Raw genomic sequence first — 22,670 nt, 5'->3', positions numbered from 1 at the left:
ATTCCATCTTTGTCTCTCTTACATCGCATATGTAGTAGCGTCCATGTAGGTACAAACACTAATACGTGAGCACACGGATGCAAATATTGAGAGATAATGTCAGCAAAAAGGCTATCATATTATTTCTATTTTTTTGTATATGTATGCATATGTAAATAAAGAACAAAAATAAAAACTATTGTAAGATGACATTTTATAATTAATTTTCTATATGTATTTGCATTTTATTAATATGTATTACATTTTTGATATGTTTTTAATTTATAATTTATATAAACATAAGTATGAAATAAAAATTGAAATAGTTCTGAAAATAAGTATATTAATGATAAAATTATTCAAAACAATAAAAAAATTAAATTTAATATTTTTTAGTGTTTGTACCTACATGGACGCTACTACATATGCGATGTAAGAGAGACAAAGATGGAATGATGCTCTCTCCTTGTCAAGCAGTATTAAAAGCCATATTAAAAGCTCTAGCTTCATTCAATTAATAATCCAATATAATAATCAACAATTATTTTTATATAATATATAGTATTTTTAAATATTTTTAAATATTTAAAAATATTTTTTTTAAGATTAATTGAGGAAAAGAATATTTTAAATATAAAAAAATATTTTAAATATTCTTTTTCAATTAATTTTTAAAACAAATTTTTAAAAATATTTTTATATATTCAAATATTTATTATATTATATAAAAATTATTGTGAATTATACTCATTGGAGTAATAATTATTGATTGAAGCTTGTTATGGCACAAACTGAACATCTTGTACATTGTCTGTATAATATTTTACTTATTTATAAAATGTATTTTATAAATAAATGAAATATTATATATATAATATATAAGATTATAATATATAAGATTATTGATGTTACATTGTATAACTCTCATTTCTTTCTCTCTGCTACATAAGTACTTATGACGTGAAAGAACTTACGAGTAACGTATGATGGCTCAATGCAAGAATATTTAATCACGTAAAAAACTTGAGTTCAAATATATCAATATCAATTTTTTTATAATATATTGGAATATAGAAAATCATAGAAATATATTTTTTATATAGGCGATAAACTTAAAAATTTGATATTGAAAATATTTTAATCATTTTACAACTACACATACTATAAATATATAAATGCAAAATAATTCCGTAAATAAATTTCAAGTAATAAATCAATTGCACACATGCACACAGCTGGTATGTAGATTTTTATTAAATTTATTTTCTGAATTATTTTACACTTATATATAGTGTATGTAGTAAAAATATTTTCAATATATTAAAAAATTTTTAAATCGCCGAAATATATTTTTTTATCATTTTTCTATATTCTAATATATATATATATATATTATAAAAAAATTGATATTGATATAATTGAACTCTAATTTATATACTGGATGATATACTGAACATCCTTGCATTGATTATACATTACTCAACGTTCTTTCACGTTATAAGTATTTGGAGCAAATTATACAATAGCATCAATAATCAAAAAGAAATCAAGAATATAATCAACATATCCCTTATATAATATATATATATATATATATATATATATATATATATGTTATATATATACGTTATGCACATATGTGCATAACCATATATACTTCCAAAAAGTGGGTGCTTATTAGTCTTGCTACGTTACTGCTTTCTGCTACGGAAGGCCAGAAAGCATTTTCAGGCGGCATCTCGCGTATACCGGCACGGTAGATGAACAAGGAGAACACGTGATTATCGGTCCTTGTCTCTCTTACGTGCGTCCGCGTGAGCGATGCAGTTGGTGTATGTACGTGTACAGACATACACCACTACATAAAACCCGAGAATTGGTTTCTCGGCGTTGGCAACACTGAAACCGGAGTTTCGCGTTGTCACCGCACGAGGTCTCCAATATCAATTCGGAGTTTGCCTGGGTGTACTGCCGACCCTTAATTCATATATATTACAATATATAAATTATAGAATTTGGATTACATGCAATATTTCCGAAATATTAATGTCATGTTGCTACAAGTGTGCTGGAATTTTGTGCACTTATATCTCTGCAATGTCTTTATAATGTTGCATTGCAACTTGCAACATTGCAACGTTGCTGCAATATATTTGCAATAATCTGTGCTGTATGGGAAGTCTTGAACATAAATAGTCATAAACCATTTAAACCATGATATGACACCGCTTCCGCGTAATCCGCTTCATGGGACGCCGGCCTTACTGTGAACGTCCATGCACGCGATTGGTCGATTGTTCTGTCATGTATATCATGTAAATTGTTGGGAATAGGACTTTATGATTTTCGACATCAATTCTCTGTAAATAGTAGCTGAAGTAGTAGGTAGCGTGCACAAGAATCTAATTGCAAGAGAAAAATATCGTAAAAAGCTTAAATTTATAGTTTCTTTGTAATTTCTTTAGCAGCAAAACATGGGAAAATTGGATGTTAAATTGTTGCGATATTTGACATCAGAAGATTTTCGTGTTTTAACAGCGGTATGTATTTCTTAACCTATAATAGGATTTTTGAACTTGTATTTTCTTTTTATAAAATATTACAAACTGTTTAACAAATCTATTTTTGTGTTACTTTTTTTTTGAAGAATATGCAAAATTACTTTTTTATTTAATAAAATTTAGTACATTTTTCATTGCACAATGATCTTAACTTTTCAATTTTTTTTCAGTCATTGATTGAGTATATTCCATTTACAATCAGAATATGAACATTAAATCTAAACTAAATATCCAATCATTTTTAGATTGAAATATGCTCGAAGAATCACGAACTCGTACCTGGATTACTTGCTGCGAAAATAGCGAATCTGCGTTACGGTGGTGTTCAGAAACTGTTGAGTGAGTTATGCAAGCACAAGTTGCTCAGCTACGAACGAGGAATACGATGTAAGATAATTGAAAACTGGTTGCATGTGACTATAAATTTGATTAAAAATGCATTTAAAACATGTTTAATAAAATAAATTTTAATGAATTTTTAGATGATGGTTTTCGCTTGACAAATGCTGGTTATGATTACTTGGCTTTGAAAGTCTTAACACAAAGAGGAACAATTTCTTCTTTTGGTAATCAGATTGGTGTTGGCAAGGAATCTAATATCTATATCGTTGCCAATGATGAGGGGACTTCTCTTTGTTTAAAATTACATAGATTAGGTAGAACGTGCTTCCGAAATATTAAGGGAAAGAGAGACTATCATCAGCACAGGCAATCCGCATCTTGGTTATATCTATCAAGACTTTCAGCAACTAGAGAATTTGCCTATATGAAAGTACTCTTGGATAGAGGTTTTCCTGTGCCAAAGCCAATTGATTTTAACAGGCATTGTGTTATAATGGAGCTGGTTGAAGGTGGACCTCTGTATGTTTGTCAATAATATTCCCTGCATATTATATAGTTTTATACTGCTTACAATATGTCTTGTTTACAGATGTAACGTACATGAAGTAAACAATGTGGAAACATTGTATGATGAACTCATGGATTTAATTGTTAGACTGGCAAATCATGGTGTTATACATGGAGATTTTAATGAATTTAACATAATGATTAAAAATGATGGCAAGCCAGTTATTATTGATTTTCCACAAATGGTTTCTACAGAACATGAGAATGCAGAAGAATATTTTCAAAGAGATGTAAATTGCATTCGTGATTTTTTTAAAAGACGTTTTGGATATGTGAGTGAACTGTACCCAACTTTCCAAGATGTATTGTAAGTAGCACACAAATTATATATATTCTTTAGTTATGCTATTTTGCATCTTATTAAATTTTATTAATTTAATAATGAAATTTGATTTCTTTCAGACGTGAGGATTGTATAGATGCTGAAGTTAAAGCTAGCGGTTTAATGAAACAAATGCAAAAAGATCTCTTAAAAGAATTAACCATAACAGATGATGACAACGAAGAAGATACTGAAGAAGAAACGTACAAGGATTGCATTAAAAATGCTGAAAATTTAGAAGATCAAGTAAATAATTTACAGCTTGAATCTGAAATTCCTAAAAAAGAAGAATTTGTTTTTACACACAATAAAGAAGCGATACAAAATAATGAACGTTTGGAGGAAATATCTACAACAATATATTCTCAAAAACAAGATAATTCAGAAAATAAATGTAAAGTAAATAATGAACATGCATTATTTGACTTATCATCAAATGCAGAAGACGAAATAGCACATATTAATGATTATGATGATGTACAAAGTATACGGAGTGTATCAACAGCTGCTACAATTGCACCAGAAGTAATAAAAAAGAGAGTAAAAGCCGCGCTTGCTAATCGCGAAAAGAAGAGCCAATCAAAGAGGTTACTCGTTAAAAGAGAAGCGAGTGCAGTAACAAGGACACGAAGGGAAAATAGAGATACAATTAAACAGGAATTAACAGGAATTTGGGGTTTGGAGTGAAGCACTAGTCATACAGTGTAAGTTGCTTATCATAGATATAATATAAAAGTAATTCTAATTAAAAATATATTTTGGTAATAATTTGATACAAATACAAATTCGCGAATACAAATGATTTTTTATGACACTGAAGTTTGCATCGTTGGAATACAACAATTTAAATTTTTCAAAAAAACTTGTGCAGTCTATAATAGACAAGATTTACTTGCATGGTTATTCCAAGGGTGACACATTATTGTCATCTGTTTCATTATGTTTTTGCGGAATCTTAACACTAATCATGCAAGTAAATCTTGTCTGTTATACTATACAAGTTTCTTTGAAAAATTAAAATCGTTGCATTCCAATAATGCAAACTTCAGTATCATGATTTCTTTGCATATGTGTTTCCATTTTTATACCCATTGCTGTTATCTTTTGTGTGTGCTATGTGGTGTGATTATAAGTTATATAATAACAAACATGATTTTACGTCATACTTGTTTTTCGCAAATTTAAAAAAATTTGAATACAGATAAGATAAGAGATAGTAAGATGTATATTTGTAAAAACTTAAAAAAGCATTTATATTAATATCGAATATTTCTCACCTTGTAGGAAAATAATTCTGTATGAAAAGTAATTTTCTCAGGAATATCCAATCCGTTTTTCATTTTAATTGTACACAACTTAATAATATTTATATGATATGATTAGCACTTAATTACAGAATATGTATTATCGAAACAACGAATAGAAAATGGTATTTTGATTTGTCTACTATTCAATACTGCGTGTAAATCCGATCCATAAATTGAACGTATATAAGATCTATACATTATTAATGAACAGTTTTACCTTGAACATATTGTTAATATGAATTTTAATGAGAGACTTTTTACGTCTTTGAATATATGCTAAGATATTGCTAAGCTACACATAGAAATTTTAGAAAACCAGACATTTCTCATATGTTAAAATAAATCTCATCATTCCTGGACTCAAAATTCTCATATTTTAAGCAAACACATTACATTATATTATATTATATTATATTTCTCTCATGTATGACATTTATAAGGCACTTGTTTAATTATATTTTTCGATTTCTTTTTTACTCATTTCCAAGCAAAATCTAACGAAATGCCTTCTCTTAAAATGTCGAATAAATGAGCATAATTTTTAAATAATGTATTCTTTCTAAATATATTATTAATGTAATTAAAAAATTAATAGAAAACATATTTATAAAATTAAAAAAATTCTAAATTACAAAAGAAATTTCAAATATTATTTGTTGTACTTCAAAAAGTGACAATTTAATCTCAAGTATATGAATATGAAAATATAATTCATAGCTTGTGTTTTATATTTCATGGTATATATATTGTGTTTTATATTTCTTGATATATGTATTATATTATGTCACTTTACTTTGCAAACATAGCACACGTCCCTGCGAACATAGAGCTCATTGATAGCAGAATGGAAAGGCCAAATTGCAATATACGGTGCGCCGATCGATTTTACTAGTTCCGGCAAAATAACGTGTCTCCACGACGCCAATGGTGCAGTTGCGAAATATGGACAAATTGGACAGTTCGTTAAATTCGCATCTACCTAAAGGATGCACGTTGTTGATAGTGGAGAAGTGAAGAAAACAGCTTAATAGGCAATAATAAGGTCATGGTGATAGCGCAAGACATATACACGTATAACTGCGACGCGTGTATATATAGCAGCGAGTTCTCTCCTGAGCATTGAGTCTCTTCGTTCCATTCGTTCTGTGCTTATCAAAATATTTGGAAGCGTGAAGCTTTCCCAACGATAAGTTGCACCTCGTTACAGTGATTTCTTTTTTTTTCTTTAAATTCTTAAACCATGGCTAAGAACAATCTCAGTGCTATATTGTACGGCATCAATGATATACGCCTGGTTAGTACTTGTAGAAGCAGATGATAAGCTTGCACTACTGCGTCTGCTCATGCTTGACATTATCCTTGTAATTTTGTTCAAGCTTCAAATTTTTGTTGACTATTTTATTAGATCTACTGATATCCAAATAAAAATTAGCGCAAAATGCCTCGTCAAAAGGTCATCAATAAATTATATTTTATCAATAGCTTAAAAATTGATAGTTCTATTTCCACTCCATATAATTAATCAACACATAATTACAATTTTTATAATGTAGATATAATATTAATAGATATTATAAGATCATGATATGTGATTTCCATTTGATTATTATCTGATTAAATTTGCAATTTTTGTAGTATTTATTCGCGCTTATTCACGATCTAAAATTAACAGAATTCTTATATATTATATATATATTTTTATATTTTCTTAGGAGTTTTTTTCTTAGAATGTTCGGATATATGTTTATTTGTTTTTAAATGCCGAAATAATATAGCTAAAAAGACATATATTAAGTAAAAAATAATAACATTTGTTTTGATTATATATCAGCATCAGCAAAAGATTATAATAATAAATACCAAAGTACTGTTAAAATCAATATTAAATTTCATATATAATCGATTTTATATATTTGCTCTTTGAACCATTAGGTCATAAATTTTTTTAATCGATATTAAAATTGATTTATTTGATCTAGGGAGCTACATTAATTTTAGTTCGATCTTGTTTATGTTAATATTGTTCTCAAACTATTGTAAAATGTTAAACTATTTTTTATATATTAATATATACAGAATAATTTAATATATACGTAAAAAATAATAAGTTTTTTTTGGGGAAAAATTGAATATTAAAAATTTATTTTAAATGTACGAATCTTTTAAGATAAAAATAATGCACCATCATAGATAATTACTTATTTTTGTTAAAAACAGAGAAGCTACAGATAAGTTTATTTATATTTTCATAACACGAATATTAGATAATGACCACTGATAACTTATTGAGATTTATTATGTTATTCGGATTTTTAATGTTTAAATTATCATTGTTGCGATTACATGTTGATTCTTAAGTAAAAAAAACTACAGTAATTTTGTAAATTGATTGCATTTAACATAATGAATGGACTTTAAAATTATTTAAACATTCACATTAAATAATAATTTTTCTTTTTTAATTATTATAACAATTTTTCCTATTATAACAATTTTTCCTCAACAAAAAAGAAAAGATTATAGAGAATCTTAAATCAAATTCTTGAAGATTAGAATTGTTACTATATCTCTTTACTATATCTTTCGTTATCTTTTTATCATTATATAAACATATTTCTGATTAAATCTAAATAAGATTAATCTTTTTTCTTCTAGGAGAACACGAGTATCGAAGAACCAGGAGATAATGGTGAGAAACATTATTTTCCTATTTACTATCAATATATTTTGTAATACATTATGATAAGATAAATATATTGCAAAGAAAATATTAATGTATTACTACATTGATGAAACAAATGTATTGCTAAAAAATGTAATCAACCAATGTAATTATATTATTTTCACAAACAATATAAAAAAATTTGTTTTAAGAGAAAATTGCGCACGTGTGAAAGTCTATTTTATATTCGTTTAATATAGGAAAAAAGAACATTTAATTCCAGCGTTGCATAACTTCTTGGTATGAATCAATTTACATTAAGTGCTATTAACATTAAGTGTGCGATGACGCTCATCAAAGTAATATGTGACGCTGTTCTAGATATGTACACATTGTATGTCAAGTTAAGAGAATTAATTTCTACTTTAAATTCTACTACTAAATATTGGATCTTTATACGTATACACTTGGAGCTTAATTAATTAAAAAGATATGTTATCTTTTTAGACACTTATTTTTAGATAGATAGAAGATAAAATTATGTGAAAAATAAGAAACTAAAACATCTAATTAGAATAAAATTTAATTATATCATAATACTAGATAGTTGATAGAAAAAGCGATTGTTATAGTTTTAATTTATTTATACATTTTAATAGATTGGGAAATCATATATATATTTAAATTTATTTTAATTAATTTATTTAAATTAGATACATTTTAAAGTAATAATAAAAAGGAAATATCTCTACGTACATTATATGTATAATAAAACTTAAAGAATATGACTAATATAATAAGATAAAAAATGTATTATTGGCAAGATAGAATTAACGTATTATTTTTTTGCAGAGGTGCTTTTGGAAATGGGATGTGTAGGAATTTGTGGATCAGATGTTCATTATCTTGTTAATGGAAGGATTGGTGATTTTATTGTAAAGAAACCCATGATCATCGGTCATGAGTCTTCTGGGACTGTTGCCAAACTTGGGAAAAATGTCACAAATTTGAAGGTATGTATATGTTTTTATTAAATTCGATTGAACCACACTGTTAGAAGAATTTGTGTATGTTCATGTTATTCTCGTATAAAATATACTCTTATACACATTTTTCATTTCTTGTGCAGGTTGGTGACCGCGTTGCCATTGAACCCGGTGTGCCCTGCAGAATGTGTAACTTTTGCAAGGAGGGACGTTATAATCTGTGCAAGGATGTAGTGTTTTGCGCGACTCCGCCTGTGCATGGCACCCTGAGACGTTTTTACAAACATGCGGCTGATTTTTGCTTCAAGTGAGCTAATTATATATTTTGTTAACATAAATTTATATGTAAAACTAGTAATACGCAAAACATATAACATGCTAAACACGCAAGCAGTTCTTAAATAACTTTTTTAATATTTTATATGTAATTTAATTTATAAAAAATTTTGTAAATTAACAAAAATTAATTATGTAACAGATTGCCCGATCACATGAGTTTAGAGGAAGGAGCGCTTTTAGAGCCGTTGGCAGTGGGAGTTCGTACTTGCAAACGTGCCGAAATCGGTATCAGTTCTAATGTATTAATTCTGGGAGCTGGTCCGATCGGCTTGGTCACATTGTTGGTCGCCAAAGCCATGGGTGCAAATAAAATAGTTCTAACGGGTATGTGTTTAAAAAATAAAATTTTAAACAGAAGAAAGAAATGCTCAATGTAGATAATTTTTTATTGTATCTTTTAATTAATTACAAAAGTTATGTACTATTGTGATTTAAATAATCCTCGTAAACCATTAAGAAAAGCGCGAAATAATAGATTGGCAAATATATAAATGTATGTGAAAAAATATGTGCCTTCACATTTTTTTTTCTTGAACAAAGTTCTATAGTGATCATGTTAGTAATGATAATAAAATTTTGTGTGTATATTGTAATTTATTTATAGATAATAAATACTTTATTAAGTTACGCATAATTATCAAGTGACAGAGAAAAAAAATCTATATTGTGCATTTGAGATATGAACATTATGCAATTGATGTGAGATAAGTCGTCAAGGTTGCACTTAGCGCTACCGATGCTATCTGTGGAATAAGGACAGGCATTGTCGAGATCATGTACAATGTGTCGCATATCGTGTAGTAGCTATTTTTCTATTTGAATTGTACATTCAAAAGCGTAGAATACCTTTTAAAAAAAAATTTGTTTCTAATATATTTCCATCTTTTGTGTAGATAACACAATATATTCTATAAGTAACACAAGTTTTCTTTCGATGAATTCTAAATGTAAGTCTATAGAAATTGTAAATGATATGTAAATAGGTGTGATTTATACTTATAGATATTGTAGAAAGTAGACTGAAGATAGCGAAGAAACTCGGCGCTGACGACACATATCTGTTGCAAAAGGATAAATCAGAAAAGGATGTAGTAGCTGACATTCATGCAATCTTTGGTGATGAACCTGATAGAACAATAGACGCTTCTGGTGCCCAAGCTTCGATTCGTTTAGCAATTCTTGTAAGTCTCGAAACGTATATATCTCTTTATAATATATTTATATATTATATACTTAAATATTTAAATATAACATAAATAATTTTTATATTATTAGGCAACGAAATCTGGTGGAATCGCGACAATAGTGGGATTGGGTGCTCCAGAGGTACAAATTCCATTAATAAATGCTTTGGTCAGGGAAGTTGATATTAGGGGTATCTTCCGATATGTAAATGAGTAAGTTCCTATCAGTTAATGACAATGGATTATAAATTAAATATAATGACATTTTGAAACTGCACCCAATTAAATAGTGATAGAATATTATCTTAAATAATTAAATTAATTATTATAATATGTAGCTGTTTCAAAAATTAATAGTTAAGAATTATAATGTATACCATAATTTAGTTTAAAATCAATTTACTCCTCAGAGAGAGATACAGACAAATTAGCTTAATATTATATTTAATAAAACGTTTATGTGTAATTTTTTTCCATTTGCAGCTATAACGACGCATTGAATCTTGTCGCATCTGGCAAGGTAAATGTAATGCCATTGATCACTCACAATTATAAAATAGAGGACACCAAGCAAGCATTCGAGACTAGTAAAGCTGGAGGCGATGTTATTAAAGTTATGATTCATTGTAATTAGATGAATCATGGTAAGATTTTGAATATAAAATATACAAATTTCAAATTAATTATGGTCTCTTGTAAAAAATTTGAGTGATTCTTTACTATGCAAAGTAATTTTAGTAACATATTAAGTCTATTTTATTATTTTCTATATTTCTATACTTTTAATACAATAATTATATTATAGCTTAAAATATGCAAGTATAATTATAAAAAAATTGTATAAAAGTATATAAATATACGTATGAATACGTGTTGACATGAATTGAGATTTTGAAGTAATATCTTTTTTAATATTCCATCAATTTTTATCGTTTTATCTCGTTTAGCACTCTAGTATAATACCCCGTGAAATGCTAATTTATACGTCATGCATCTTATTCGATTATCAGTCTTTGATGTAAAAAGCATAGTTGAATATCGTTATACACAAATCGCATATGTTTACTGCGTTATTGTATATACGTACAATGGCTCAAAAGAATGGAAATGTATCACTCGAAACGACTGATAAATTTCAGTGACGACAATATTCACGTTTGTTGATATTTTTCAAAATAACAATATATTTTAGATAAGCAATAAAGTTTCATTCTAATTGCATTTTTTGAAACAAGTATATATTTTACATATCTCAATATATATGACGTTAAAAAATACTTTATATATGCAATATTATAAATAAATATATACATATATTATATATTATAAAAAAATATACATATATATATATATATATTTATATATAATGACATTTTTATTTTTTTTACATCCTCGAAATGTGTTTTTCACGAAAGTTATATTGTAATAATTTTTAAATTGTATATTTAATAGATACAGATTCATAGATTCAATATTTATAGAATTTAATATTTCTCTGCTTCAATAATTTTAATTCGCTTTAATTATTTTACAGTTATTATGCTCTTTCGTAATTTCTGATTTTATTCAATAATTTCAATAATTAATTTAAAAAAAACGCCAAATTTTACTCCTGTCAAATAATTTAAATATTATTTTTGTTGCATTTTTTATAATTATTGTATTGTTATTTTCTTCATCTTCTTTTCTAAAGAAATAATAACTAAATGCGTATTTATTATTTTATTACAATTATTGATTCGCCATATTTGATTTTTGAAATTCGCGGCGTCGCGTCTTGAACTACGTCACCCAACCAATCGCGTCACTTCATCATTTGTGATTGCGACGCGACGAGACACGGAGTCACCTTCGAATCGTTGCGTAGTTTTCGTGTTTTTATTACATAAAAATAAATCCTGTGCGCCATAAAGTATTGTGAATATGCTTTCATTAAGCATTAGTTATCCACAGTGATATAAATATCGCGTAAAATCATTGTTATATGTTAATATCACGATATTTGTTTCGACGATCCGTGTCTCTCAGTGCCGGGATGGCTCATCGTACATATTTCCCCTCGTTTTTTTCGTCAAGGTGCATCAAATATGCGATGGAGCATAATCCTCGTCAATGTATGTATATATCATAGCTCTAGAATATGTTATATCGATCATTTTTTGTCTCTAAGACTGCGGATTTCAAGTAATATTGCATTGATATTCTTTGTCTCTCTCTTTCTACCATAAAAATAAAGTTTCAAAAAAGCGCGAAACTTGTCGATATCTACTTTTTGAATGTCACGTGATCATGACGTACCATGACGTAATCATGACGTTTCGATGTCGCCATTTTTAGTAGCCATATGTATCCCGCGCAATTTTCGTGTGTTGTTTGGATTTATCATTTGCCGCAGTTAAATACTTAAGCAACGAGTTATTTTACATAATTGTAAGTTATATATATTCATTTGTACATTCAGATGTTAATTACACGATGTTATGTTAGAAGTTATGATTCACTGAACTAACATCGTAAACGAGCATTTTATGAATACAATTTATGATCTGAATGTGTGACATAAAATTTGCATTAATTTGACTAAAAAACTTTGGTTTGACAATAGTTTGTTTAACAATACATTTTATTTACAAGAAATTCGTGTTATATTAATATAAACGAAATATGAATTCAGATAACTTTAAGATGTTATCGCATCTGTTGCGACGAAATTAACCTCACAAATTGAATGATAAAATAAATTGTAATAAGATTAAAAATGTACACAGTATTTCGACAAATGTGTTAATTATATATTTGATCTTATCTTAAAAAAATTTTCTTGATTATGTTATATTATTGTATTATTTATTATATTACTTTTTAGTTATAAATATAACATTCTCTTATCTAATAAATGCAAATATTAATTATTCCAGGTTGAAAGCTGTACAGTTCACAAAGTTGTATGACAAAGTTTTTTCATGACACAGCAGAAGAATATATTACAATAACAGGAGAATAATTTCTAAGTAAATTATAGTTTAGATAAATATATATTAATATATTTACATATATCAATATATTTATTAAAAGTGTTGGTTATTTGCATTGTTACAGGCAACAACACACAGCGAGGGAATTTAAGGATAGAACTTCCTTGTAGAATTGTTTCTATATGTGTTGCAATATGAGAGGAAATGGAGAAAACATCTATTAAATGTAAGCCCACAAAATAGTTTTAATTTTAACATTACCAAGAATAAAAAAGCCATATTATGTGCATTTACTATTAATATTAAAACGTTTTTATTATCTTTTTCTTTATAAAGAAATGAAAAAAATTAGAAGTTAAAAACTTTAATTAAATATTGAAAAAAATATTTTAGTATATAATATAATGTATACATATATGTAAAAATAATTTTATTAAATTTTATTAAATAAATGTAACATTTTATTAAATGCAAAATTATATTAAATACGAAATTTTCTTAAATGCAAAGTAACATCATCAATTTTTACAATTGTATGTAGAATATAAAACTACTAAAAATATCTTGGTACTGTTAATAATGCTTTTTTTTGCATGTTTTTATGTATGTTGCTTGGCAATATGTAAAATTTGTTTAAAATGTTTTAATATATATATATATTGTACAATATAATTGGCAATCAGACTAATTTTTCATTATCAGTATATTTGGATATAAAAATAATTTGTTTATTATATAAAATTATGTGTAACGAAACTAAGTATTTTTTATGTAAAATTAATGAGAATATAGTAAACATTAAAATAGAGCTTATATTCTAAAAGTGCTCCTGCTAAGAAAATTATGTTTATCTAAGAAAATATAAGCAGTTAAAAAATAAAATTAATTAGAATCTTACGATTTTACTAAAAACTATCGCACATTTTATAGAATACTTCGATAAATCGTGTTATTTTATATAATTTTATATCTTACTGATAATGAATATAGAAAACTGTCTGATATCAGGCTTGGTGAGTACCTAATTAAATAATATATGTAATCTACATTTTTATTGTGATAAAATACTTTGATTTGCTATCAAATGGCAATTCACACTGAAATATAACGCGTACAAAACGCATTAAGTGGCTTCGCGCACTCGCATTGAGCAGCGAACATAGGGAGATGAGAATCATTTTAACCATCTGCAGCATTGTCTACTAACAATAGCACTGCGTGACTTCTTCTATTAGCCTTCTACGTTACCGAGTACATACTTCAGATCTATGCCCCATATAGTTCTTTAGATATACTCGAGTAAACTGTCAAGTACATATATCGTTAATCCTTGCAGTCTTAAAGTCAATTTAGTTAACAACAAACTGGACGATTAAATAAATATAATAATTATATATAAGAGATAAACATACATCACATACACAGTAATGAGCAATTAATTAAAAGATTATTAGCTGATTTTTTTTGTGTTAAATAAAAGTAAGATTAATATTTTCAAATATATACAATTTTAATTTTACGTGAATTTTATGTGAGATATATATTAATTAGAAATTATTTGCAATTACTACAAAACGATAGAAAAATTTAAGTAATCATTGTTAAATTAATTATTATTATTATACTTATTATTTTTAGTAAGTGATTTAAAAATTAAATAATTTTTTTGAGATTCTAAAATTATAGTAATTCTTTATCATACACATACACCATCACATATAAAAAAATGAACGTTATTGTCTTAATTTAATTGATTATTAATTATTTAATCATTTTGACAATTACATTTTGCAAATATCGGAAAGATGAGGGAGAGAATGATCTAATACATAATTTTGCATGCGAGTTGTTGTTATATATTATATGCATGAAGGTGGATTGTTCATCTTTGATCATCTGTGCTTATATGAGTGTAATAAGAAGGGCTTGGCGGGGTCACGCGCCCATCTAGACAAGCAGTTAGCTGCAAACCCTTAGAAAGCTTTGATAATGGAACAGCGCGACTTCTTTTATTAGCTCCCCGCGTTACCAAGTGGTGCTCGACGAGTATTTGTGCATCCGGTGAATGAGCGTCAACATATAACTTTCATGCGTTGAGCTTGCACGTGCCGTTTGTCGTTGGAAAATTAGGACAGTAGGAAATATCGAATAACTTTTATTTCTTTTCGATTCTGTTCTTTAAGAACAGTAATATCATGCAGTTTATTTTGATAATATTTTATTTCAAGATAGTTCTGTTTTATTTCAATTAAAAAATAAATACACAATGATTTTACTATTCTATCAATCAAATAAATGTATCTAAATATGAATAGGTAATAGCAAATTTTTAAATTCAATTTTACTATTAGAGTTTGCGCAAGATTTTTTCACTATTGAATACGATTTTATTAAGAATATTATTCAATGAATTCTCAATGTGGAATTTTATTGAAAGATTATTATTTTGCCGTCGTTATCTCATACGTGTAAATTTTTACTTGATTAAATATATTTTGGCGAATTTAAAATGCAATTATAAAGTTATAGTCACTGTGAAAATTAATTTGAAAACAAATATTTATTACTTATCTGTATTTTTAAAGACTAATTTTATTTAATTAAACTTTATTGTGTTTTCTCTATATTAAATATTTTATAGTTAGAATCGAGCAACACAACTTGCTCAATTCTATAAAGATATGTAATATTTAAAATCAAAAACAAATTTTAATTACAAAGAAACTAATAGTCTTTAAAAATACAGATAAATATTTGTTTTCAAATTAATTTTACAGTAGATTTAATACAGATTCTAATAAAAAATCTGACATGTAAAAGTTTTGCTCGATAATAATAAATTGTCTTATATATTAATATTTCTGATTAATTAACATTATATTTCTCGAAATATTTTTTAAATATTTTAATTCCATGATATACTAATGTATTTACTGTTGAGATTGTTTGCAAAAAACGCAAGTTTTTCGTCAATCGCAAATGCAGGACCGTGGCAAATTTCGCTAAAAAAAGCAGCCATTCGTTTCGAAAGTTACAGAGTCACGCGTGTAAAATTTTCTGCTGTCGCTAGTAGGAACGGTCGTAATTTCGGATATTCGTAGAGCAGGAACGCGCCTCGCGCGCGGCGTTACATTATCGGAGACGGCGGATAATTAATTAGAGTGCTGGTGCAAACAAGAGCAGGTTCGGCAAGAGGAGGATGACGGCGGGGACTCGCCGTTCTCGCTCGTCCGGGAACTCCGGGCGTACCTTGCGCGCTTGTCCGTGGCCACTCGTCATGCCGCAAATATAATTGACGGCATTTCCCACGAGAGCAGCGGCGCCGGTTGTGCATACGAACGTTCGTCACGTCGACGTGGTTGGTGTTTCCTTGTTGGAAGCGCGGCTTCCGAGTTTGTCCGTGCATATTTGCACGACCGGGATATATAGATAGATAGACACGGCGCTATATACGTATATATATTGTATATACGTTTAATCGCTTCGATAACCGATCGCTCGTGTTTGCCCGTTGGCTGTTCGCTTTTGAGTCTGTTCAATTGGATTGACTTGCGAGAATGGTGTGCGTGTGTGTTTTGTTGTTTGTTACCTAATAATATATATATATATATATATATATATATATATATATATATATATACATATAGTAAGAAGCTTCTGTGCAAACCGATTGCCAAAAACATCCGCAGCATTCACCTGTTCTGTTGAACTACCTCTGATATTTTTTTATTTGCTTCGAGGATGTAACAAAGTCACAAAAAAATTCGATAAAATTTTGTAATTTATTATATAATTAGTAGGATGTCTTATTCATCGCATGACTCTTTGACTTTATTCCAGCGGCATGTGTAATCTTTTTATCTATCACTATTGTATAATTTTCTAATCGCAGTTGTCTTTCTAATCGCATAATTTAAAAGATATATTTTTGTCCTTAGCAACACATTCTTTGACCAAGTTCGGAATTGATGTCATCCTTTTTAAATTTTTTAAAATTAAATATTGGTTAAAATCTCTTATAAATTTTGATTGCTTATCGCAAAGTAATTAGTATCTCAATATTGTAAAAGTTCTTATTCTTCTCATTATATGGTTTTTACACAAAGAATTTTCTTTTAGAATTCACCCTGAAAATCATGGTAATCGTGGAACAATATGGTATTGGAAGAATTTTATAAGAGTTTTTCTGACTAAATGTTTACTGCAATAAAACAAAATATGTTCGATTGATTTTATCATGTACATATTAATATTTTTTTGTTGTGCTCAATATTTAATCAGAGAAACTCTTATAAAATTTTTCCAATAACATATTGGCTCATGATTATCATGATTTTCAGGGTAAATTCTAAGAGAAAATTTTCTCCGTGTACAGTTTGAATAGAGTGATTTCCAGATCCTATATAAAGTCGATCGTTTCTTTCATACAGAAATTAATGCATGTATTTATATACCTTTTTATACCTTTACTTTGCGATTTCTTTTCGCGTGCACGTGCGCCTTTTCACATTTTAAGAAGGGCTGTGCTTTGGCAATAGCGGAAATAGTGGTATCAGTCTTGCGGTCTGGCAGCTGCAAGTTAAGTTCAGTACGAAGAGATCCTAGCCAGAAACCTTAAAACCGAAAAGAATACCTGGATAATTGTCATCTAATACCCTAACCGATTTTCTTGCAGGATGCATGCATGTAGAATATCCTGTGTTTGAAATATATCTGTTGCAGGGGAAGGTGTTTAATGTGTGTGTACATGGAAAATCATGCATATTTAATGTATAATCAGTGTATATAATCTATTATTAATATACTTGTTTTATAATTTATGCATTCCAAATTGCGAGATCAAACATCTTAAAACATTAAATAATATGTAAAAGAATATGAATTAAAATGAGGAATATTAAAGATCGAATTGGTTTCATTTTTTAATATAGAATTCTTTTTTTTAATAAAAATTTTTATTACGTTTTTTATATTTTCCTGTTTTTATATACTTCGATAATGTTTTGTTCTTGGAATTTGAGAATGAGAATTAAAATGTCTAATTAACCTCCTATATTTTTTCTTATTAAAAATTTTCAAAATGCATGATTTTTGTTCTCTTACTTTATTTCTTTGTAATGTCGTGCATAATATGTATAGATATGTCCAATACAATCAATTTTTAAGAAAATGTTATTTATATGAACCGTCGTTGCAGTTTTTATTTGCAGATCTCCAAAACTGGATCTATTTCGATTTTTGACTCTACTCTTTTTGGACATTACATAGCTCTTTAATATAATTATTTATTCTATTTCTACAGGGAGATGCAGAGGTGTGAATTACATTTGTATAATGCGATAAATGAGAAAAGCAGTGTATGTATATATATTCTTTAAAAAGAGAATAAATATCGTATATTTGTCTTTTGAAAATATATTTTTCTTCTTTTAATCATTATGTTAATATAAAATTAATATTTTCTTTAAAAAAAAAAGAATTTACAGACACAAAATCCAGCATGCAAATTTATTTTGTATTGCATAGAAATGAGATTTATATATATCATAAAAATAAATCAATTTATCAAGTTTTTAAGTAGTTTTTAATACATCAAGTTTAAAATATGGACAGCATGTTGAGATAATCAATATTTTTTTTAATTTACGAATTAATTTCTTTTTATATAATATCATATGTATATAACATTTGGATATCGAGAAAATTTTATATTAAATATGAGGTCGTTGTATATTCTTTTTTTATTAAGCTGTCTATATTTCAGCTATATGTATTTCAATCTGCTTTTCATCAATAACGATCATTGCACACGGAATTTAATAATCGCAGCTGAGCTGACAGTAGTATCGATTTTCGGTTTGACGTCTATCTCATAATATTCGTTAATTCAATCTGTGTCGAGAGAGCGGCCCGTTTCTAGAGACAAGAAGCAGACCAATGCGCGGCGTTCCTAATTGCGTTAGAGTAATTACGTTATACGTGTTTCAGGCAATAACACCCTACCAAACAATAATACTGTACAGATACCGGCGGTTATTACGCGCTGGAACAATTACTAAATCGTAATGAGTGACGTATCTGCGAAGGCCAATGTGAAATTAGCCCCCGCGCTTCAGATTTAATTACGCGGCTCGAATATCATACGCTATGAAGGACGTCAATTGTTGAATATATTAATTTAATAATTAATAGAAAAATTTATTCACATTATGACTATGATAATTGCATATGATATTAATTCGATACATAATATGTAATAATTTAATAATAAAATTTTTTCAGATCTTATGTGATTTCAATAATATTAATAATGTGTATATACATATACTGTTTATTTTATAATATTCCTGTCTGCTCCTTTTCAATTATATCTTATTATACCGTATCAATTTTTATGATAAATTTGTTGTACAATTTTAAAAACAAATCGATTTTTTTTGTGCGGTTGTTGCATTCTGGTGAAATATATTAATATAAAATAAATTGTGTAATCAAAGTAAGTATATAAAGTGCGAATATTCGCAACTTTTAAATTGAATGATTTTTGATAAATAATTGATTTTATGATTTTATGAATTTGTTTTACGATCGTTTAACACAATAGAAATTAGAGATACAACACGATTATATCCACTCGTTTTAGTCGTAACTTTTTGTTTTGTATATCGTGTCGTGGATCAAGGAGACAATAAAAAAATAGAGCAGTCGCTCTAATCTGCTGTATTTATATCGCACTAAATTTGGATTACCGCATCTGTGCACGGCGACATTTTCACCCTCGCATGTTCACCGAGGGTTGACCGCTTGTCTAATAATATCGCGGTACGATAAAAAAGGCCTCGGTGAAAGTTAATTGTCACGGTTTGCCGGTTGTCTTCCACTTGATGAATGGCGTTATGACTTTACGCTCGTTTTAGTCTATCCTTTGTTTTTATCTTTATTGTCTTGAAATTATATCGCGAAACGAGAATTATATCATTTAATTATCTTGTAAGCTATTAAAGTCATTAGAAAAGTAATAGGTGGTTATCTTTATTATTTTTTAAATATTATATCGATTATCTAAATAACATGTAAATTTTATTTGAGACGGTAAAAGAGAATTAAGAAGTGACAATTAGGAGTTAAAAGTTGAAACTTGATTTGTATTTGCACATTGAAAGTTTATTTGGGGGAGATATGATTTTTACACGTTAAAATTATATTTTTTTAGATTAAGATTATCACTCAATCGCAGAAAGATAATTGTGTTTCTTCAGAAAGTTTAATTTCGCGTAGTTGAAATATACAGTGCGTTTTATTTATTTTTGAACGAAACGCCACAGATAATCTCCTGGCTATCAGATGCACTGAGCAAAACAACTTCTCCCGGATTTTTGCACTCGGGGGTGCTGGAATGCGCGAGACAGCGCAACCCTCCGACACCAAATCCGGGGAAGGGTGGCGGTTACTAACTCGCGAGTTCGCGTGGGAGGTCAGGTTGGATTGGGGGTAGGTGAGGCGACCCTACGACCTTCGACCAATCGCGATTCTTGCTTGGCATTGGCCTGCCAATAGGATTCTGTCTAGTGTAACCCCACGACGTGACCTTATGCGCGATTCTCATCTTGCACTTTGCGCCGCGAAAGTTACCCCCGAACTACCCTGGTCGACGAAATCACTTGTGTGACCAAAACCATTTCCCATCGCCTGTATGTAACCTCATTGCTCGTTTCGATCAAACAATCAGAAATATATACAGTGCGATCTCGGATAAATCGCAAATAACACATCACTGCATATATTCGACAGTTATTACATATTACCATGTTTAATTGATTACTTATAGGACGAGTGATTTAATTAATAATACTATTTTACAATAGTAAATATTAATTTACAACATAATTACAATAGCAATTGTACACAATTGCTTAACATTGCTTAACGTATAGCGATTTTTTTTTCTGAATTTTGTAAATTCTTAATTGAATTATTTATTAGCAGCATGATATATTAATCAACGTTAGCCAATTATAAAATTAATGTGAATATAAATAACAATTATTTTTTTAATATTTTCTAAGTTTGCGTGTTTTTGACGTGTATTCTTTTAAAATAAAATTTTATTTAATTAATGTTAAGTAACGAAGAACTTATCCTAGGTGAACGTTGGCAGGCTGTAATAATGTTAACGCGAAGATGAAAGGATCGATTATACGAGACTCGCGATTATTTACGTATTAATGACCGCGTATTTACTTACACACATCAAAGGATGTTCTGTCCGTCCCATTATCCCATCTCTGTCAAGGTAGAAGCATCGTTAATTTTGTCCATTACAGACTGTAAAAAGGTTATATTGCAGTAGAGGTAACGTCTGAAACTATAGCAGCTTAATTTAATATTCAGGATAATAATTTGTAACTAGCTGATTAAAAATTTTCCTGTAAGGTATAGATTTAATACATTTTCACTTATATTTCGGCTGGCGCGTATCATGTTCAATTTGTGGCAGTTGATCTCAATTTATTTTTTACAAATGATGACATTGCTATTTTATTTAACATTGTCATATTTTTCGATCATACACGTGAAAGGAGATAGTAATAATTTAAGTTAAGGAAAAGTTGAAAAATATTGCTTTCAAAAAGAAAAATCCCTTTTTCCATTTTATTCTTTCTCATATATTTATTTATTTTACAAATAATTTTCAACTGTAATAATTAAATGTAAATAAGGTGTAATAATTGTATAAATTATAGTAGAATAATTATCAATTGTTCCAAGACGCTTTTGGTTTCGATACACGCGATATCGTCGAGGCGTATGCTCGTGAACACGCGCGCGACCCGGCAGTCGCGTCAGGACGGGGTGTCCGATAGCGTCGGTTATCGAGCGCGGGTGGCAAGGTAATTACTTCCTTGGGGTTGGAGACGTGCGCGCGCCCCACGAGGGTGGGGTCAGAGGTCACGCAGTCGGCTGCAACCACCTCCGAACAGCCAATCAACGCTCTACGTTTCCTGTCTTCGGGGCGATACGTGTATACGGGTATCAACGCGTGCGCGCGGACGACACGCGTGCGGATGTGACGTGCCGCCAATTGCGCGGGGCCGGGCCGGCTAACTCCAGGTGCGGTAATCGCGACGACACATTAGCTAATACGTCGACCTGGACCTGGACTTCCCGTGGTAGTTACTGATGAGAACTGCTCCCGGCACGACTGCCATTAATATCTCCCTTGCACGAGGTAGATATGTGTCGCTTATCAAGATGAGGAGACGTTCCTTATCATGACGCGTTGCTTATCCAGAATGTCCAGATCTATTACGACGTTAATCAATCTTATAGTCCCCGAGGAATTCAGAGATTATTTTTTTTTTTAAGAAAATTAGGCAATTATTATTTGCAATATTTTAGCTTTTAAATAGTGGGTAATTTTTGGTTCCCAATTCTCTTATCAGAGT

The 22,670-nt window shown here is 28.8% G+C and overlaps 2 protein-coding genes across 5 annotated transcripts; both read left to right on the top strand.

Moving 5' to 3' along the window:
- Nucleotides 1-2,315: 2,315 nt before the first annotated feature.
- RIOK2 (RIO kinase 2) lies at nt 2,316-6,082 on the top strand. 3 transcript variants are annotated; one of them, XM_085482674.1, is made up of 7 exons: nt 2,316-2,364; nt 2,445-2,519; nt 2,786-2,927; nt 3,023-3,401; nt 3,472-3,756; nt 3,852-4,475; nt 5,885-6,082. In XM_085482674.1, the coding sequence occupies exons 2-6, from the start codon at nt 2,454-2,456 to the stop codon at nt 4,456-4,458; spliced, it is 1,479 nt and encodes a 492-aa protein (XP_085338800.1). In that variant the 5' UTR covers nt 2,316-2,364; nt 2,445-2,453; the 3' UTR covers nt 4,459-4,475; nt 5,885-6,082. The 3 variants fall into 3 exon arrangements, with proteins under 3 accessions (XP_085338800.1, XP_085338798.1, XP_085338799.1); XM_085482672.1 differs by having other exon boundaries at nt 2,323-2,519; XM_085482673.1 differs by lacking the exon at nt 5,885-6,082 and having other exon boundaries at nt 2,323-2,519; nt 3,852-5,267.
- A 120-nt stretch (nt 6,083-6,202) lies between these two features.
- LOC114930533 (sorbitol dehydrogenase) lies at nt 6,203-18,638 on the top strand. Of its 2 annotated transcripts, XR_014924655.1 has the most exons (10): nt 6,203-6,372; nt 7,734-7,767; nt 8,593-8,753; nt 8,870-9,033; nt 9,205-9,389; nt 10,068-10,246; nt 10,341-10,462; nt 10,733-10,893; nt 13,168-13,260; nt 13,349-18,638. XR_014924655.1 is itself a non-coding variant. In XM_085482675.1 (8 exons), exons 1-8 carry the CDS (start codon nt 6,319-6,321, stop codon nt 10,881-10,883), a joined length of 1,050 nt encoding a protein of 349 aa, XP_085338801.1. In that variant the 5' UTR covers nt 6,203-6,318; the 3' UTR covers nt 10,884-11,526. The 2 variants fall into 2 exon arrangements, 1 of the variants encoding a protein (XP_085338801.1); XM_085482675.1 differs by lacking the exons at nt 13,168-13,260; nt 13,349-18,638 and having other exon boundaries at nt 10,733-11,526.
- Nucleotides 18,639-22,670: the final 4,032 nt, after the last annotated feature.

This window comes from Nylanderia fulva, unplaced genomic scaffold (assembly GCF_048542155.1).
Source record: "Nylanderia fulva isolate GAGA-0341 unplaced genomic scaffold, ASM4854215v1 Scaffold21, whole genome shotgun sequence".
NCBI classification, from domain to species: domain Eukaryota; kingdom Metazoa; phylum Arthropoda; class Insecta; order Hymenoptera; family Formicidae; genus Nylanderia; species Nylanderia fulva.
This window is presented reverse-complemented; position numbering and strand designations above follow the sequence as displayed.

What these genes read in the sequence shown, in the direction of transcription:
- LOC114930533 (XM_085482675.1), top strand. Translation starts at nt 6,319, where the DNA reads ATGGCTAAGAACAATCTCAGTGCTATATTGTACGGCATCAATGATATA. An exon ending in AAAATGTCACAAATTTGAAG is followed by an intron (nt 8,754 to 8,869) that starts GTATGTATATGT and finishes TTTCTTGTGCAG; the next exon opens with GTTGGTGACCGCGTTGCCAT. An exon ending in CGATTCGTTTAGCAATTCTT is followed by an intron (nt 10,247 to 10,340) that starts GTAAGTCTCGAA and finishes TTATATTATTAG; the next exon opens with GCAACGAAATCTGGTGGAAT.
- RIOK2 (XM_085482674.1), top strand. Translation starts at nt 2,454, where the DNA reads ATGGGAAAATTGGATGTTAAATTGTTGCGATATTTGACATCAGAAGAT. An exon ending in CTACGAACGAGGAATACGAT is followed by an intron (nt 2,928 to 3,022) that starts GTAAGATAATTG and finishes ATGAATTTTTAG; the next exon opens with ATGATGGTTTTCGCTTGACA. An exon ending in CTGGTTGAAGGTGGACCTCT is followed by an intron (nt 3,402 to 3,471) that starts GTATGTTTGTCA and finishes TCTTGTTTACAG; the next exon opens with ATGTAACGTACATGAAGTAA.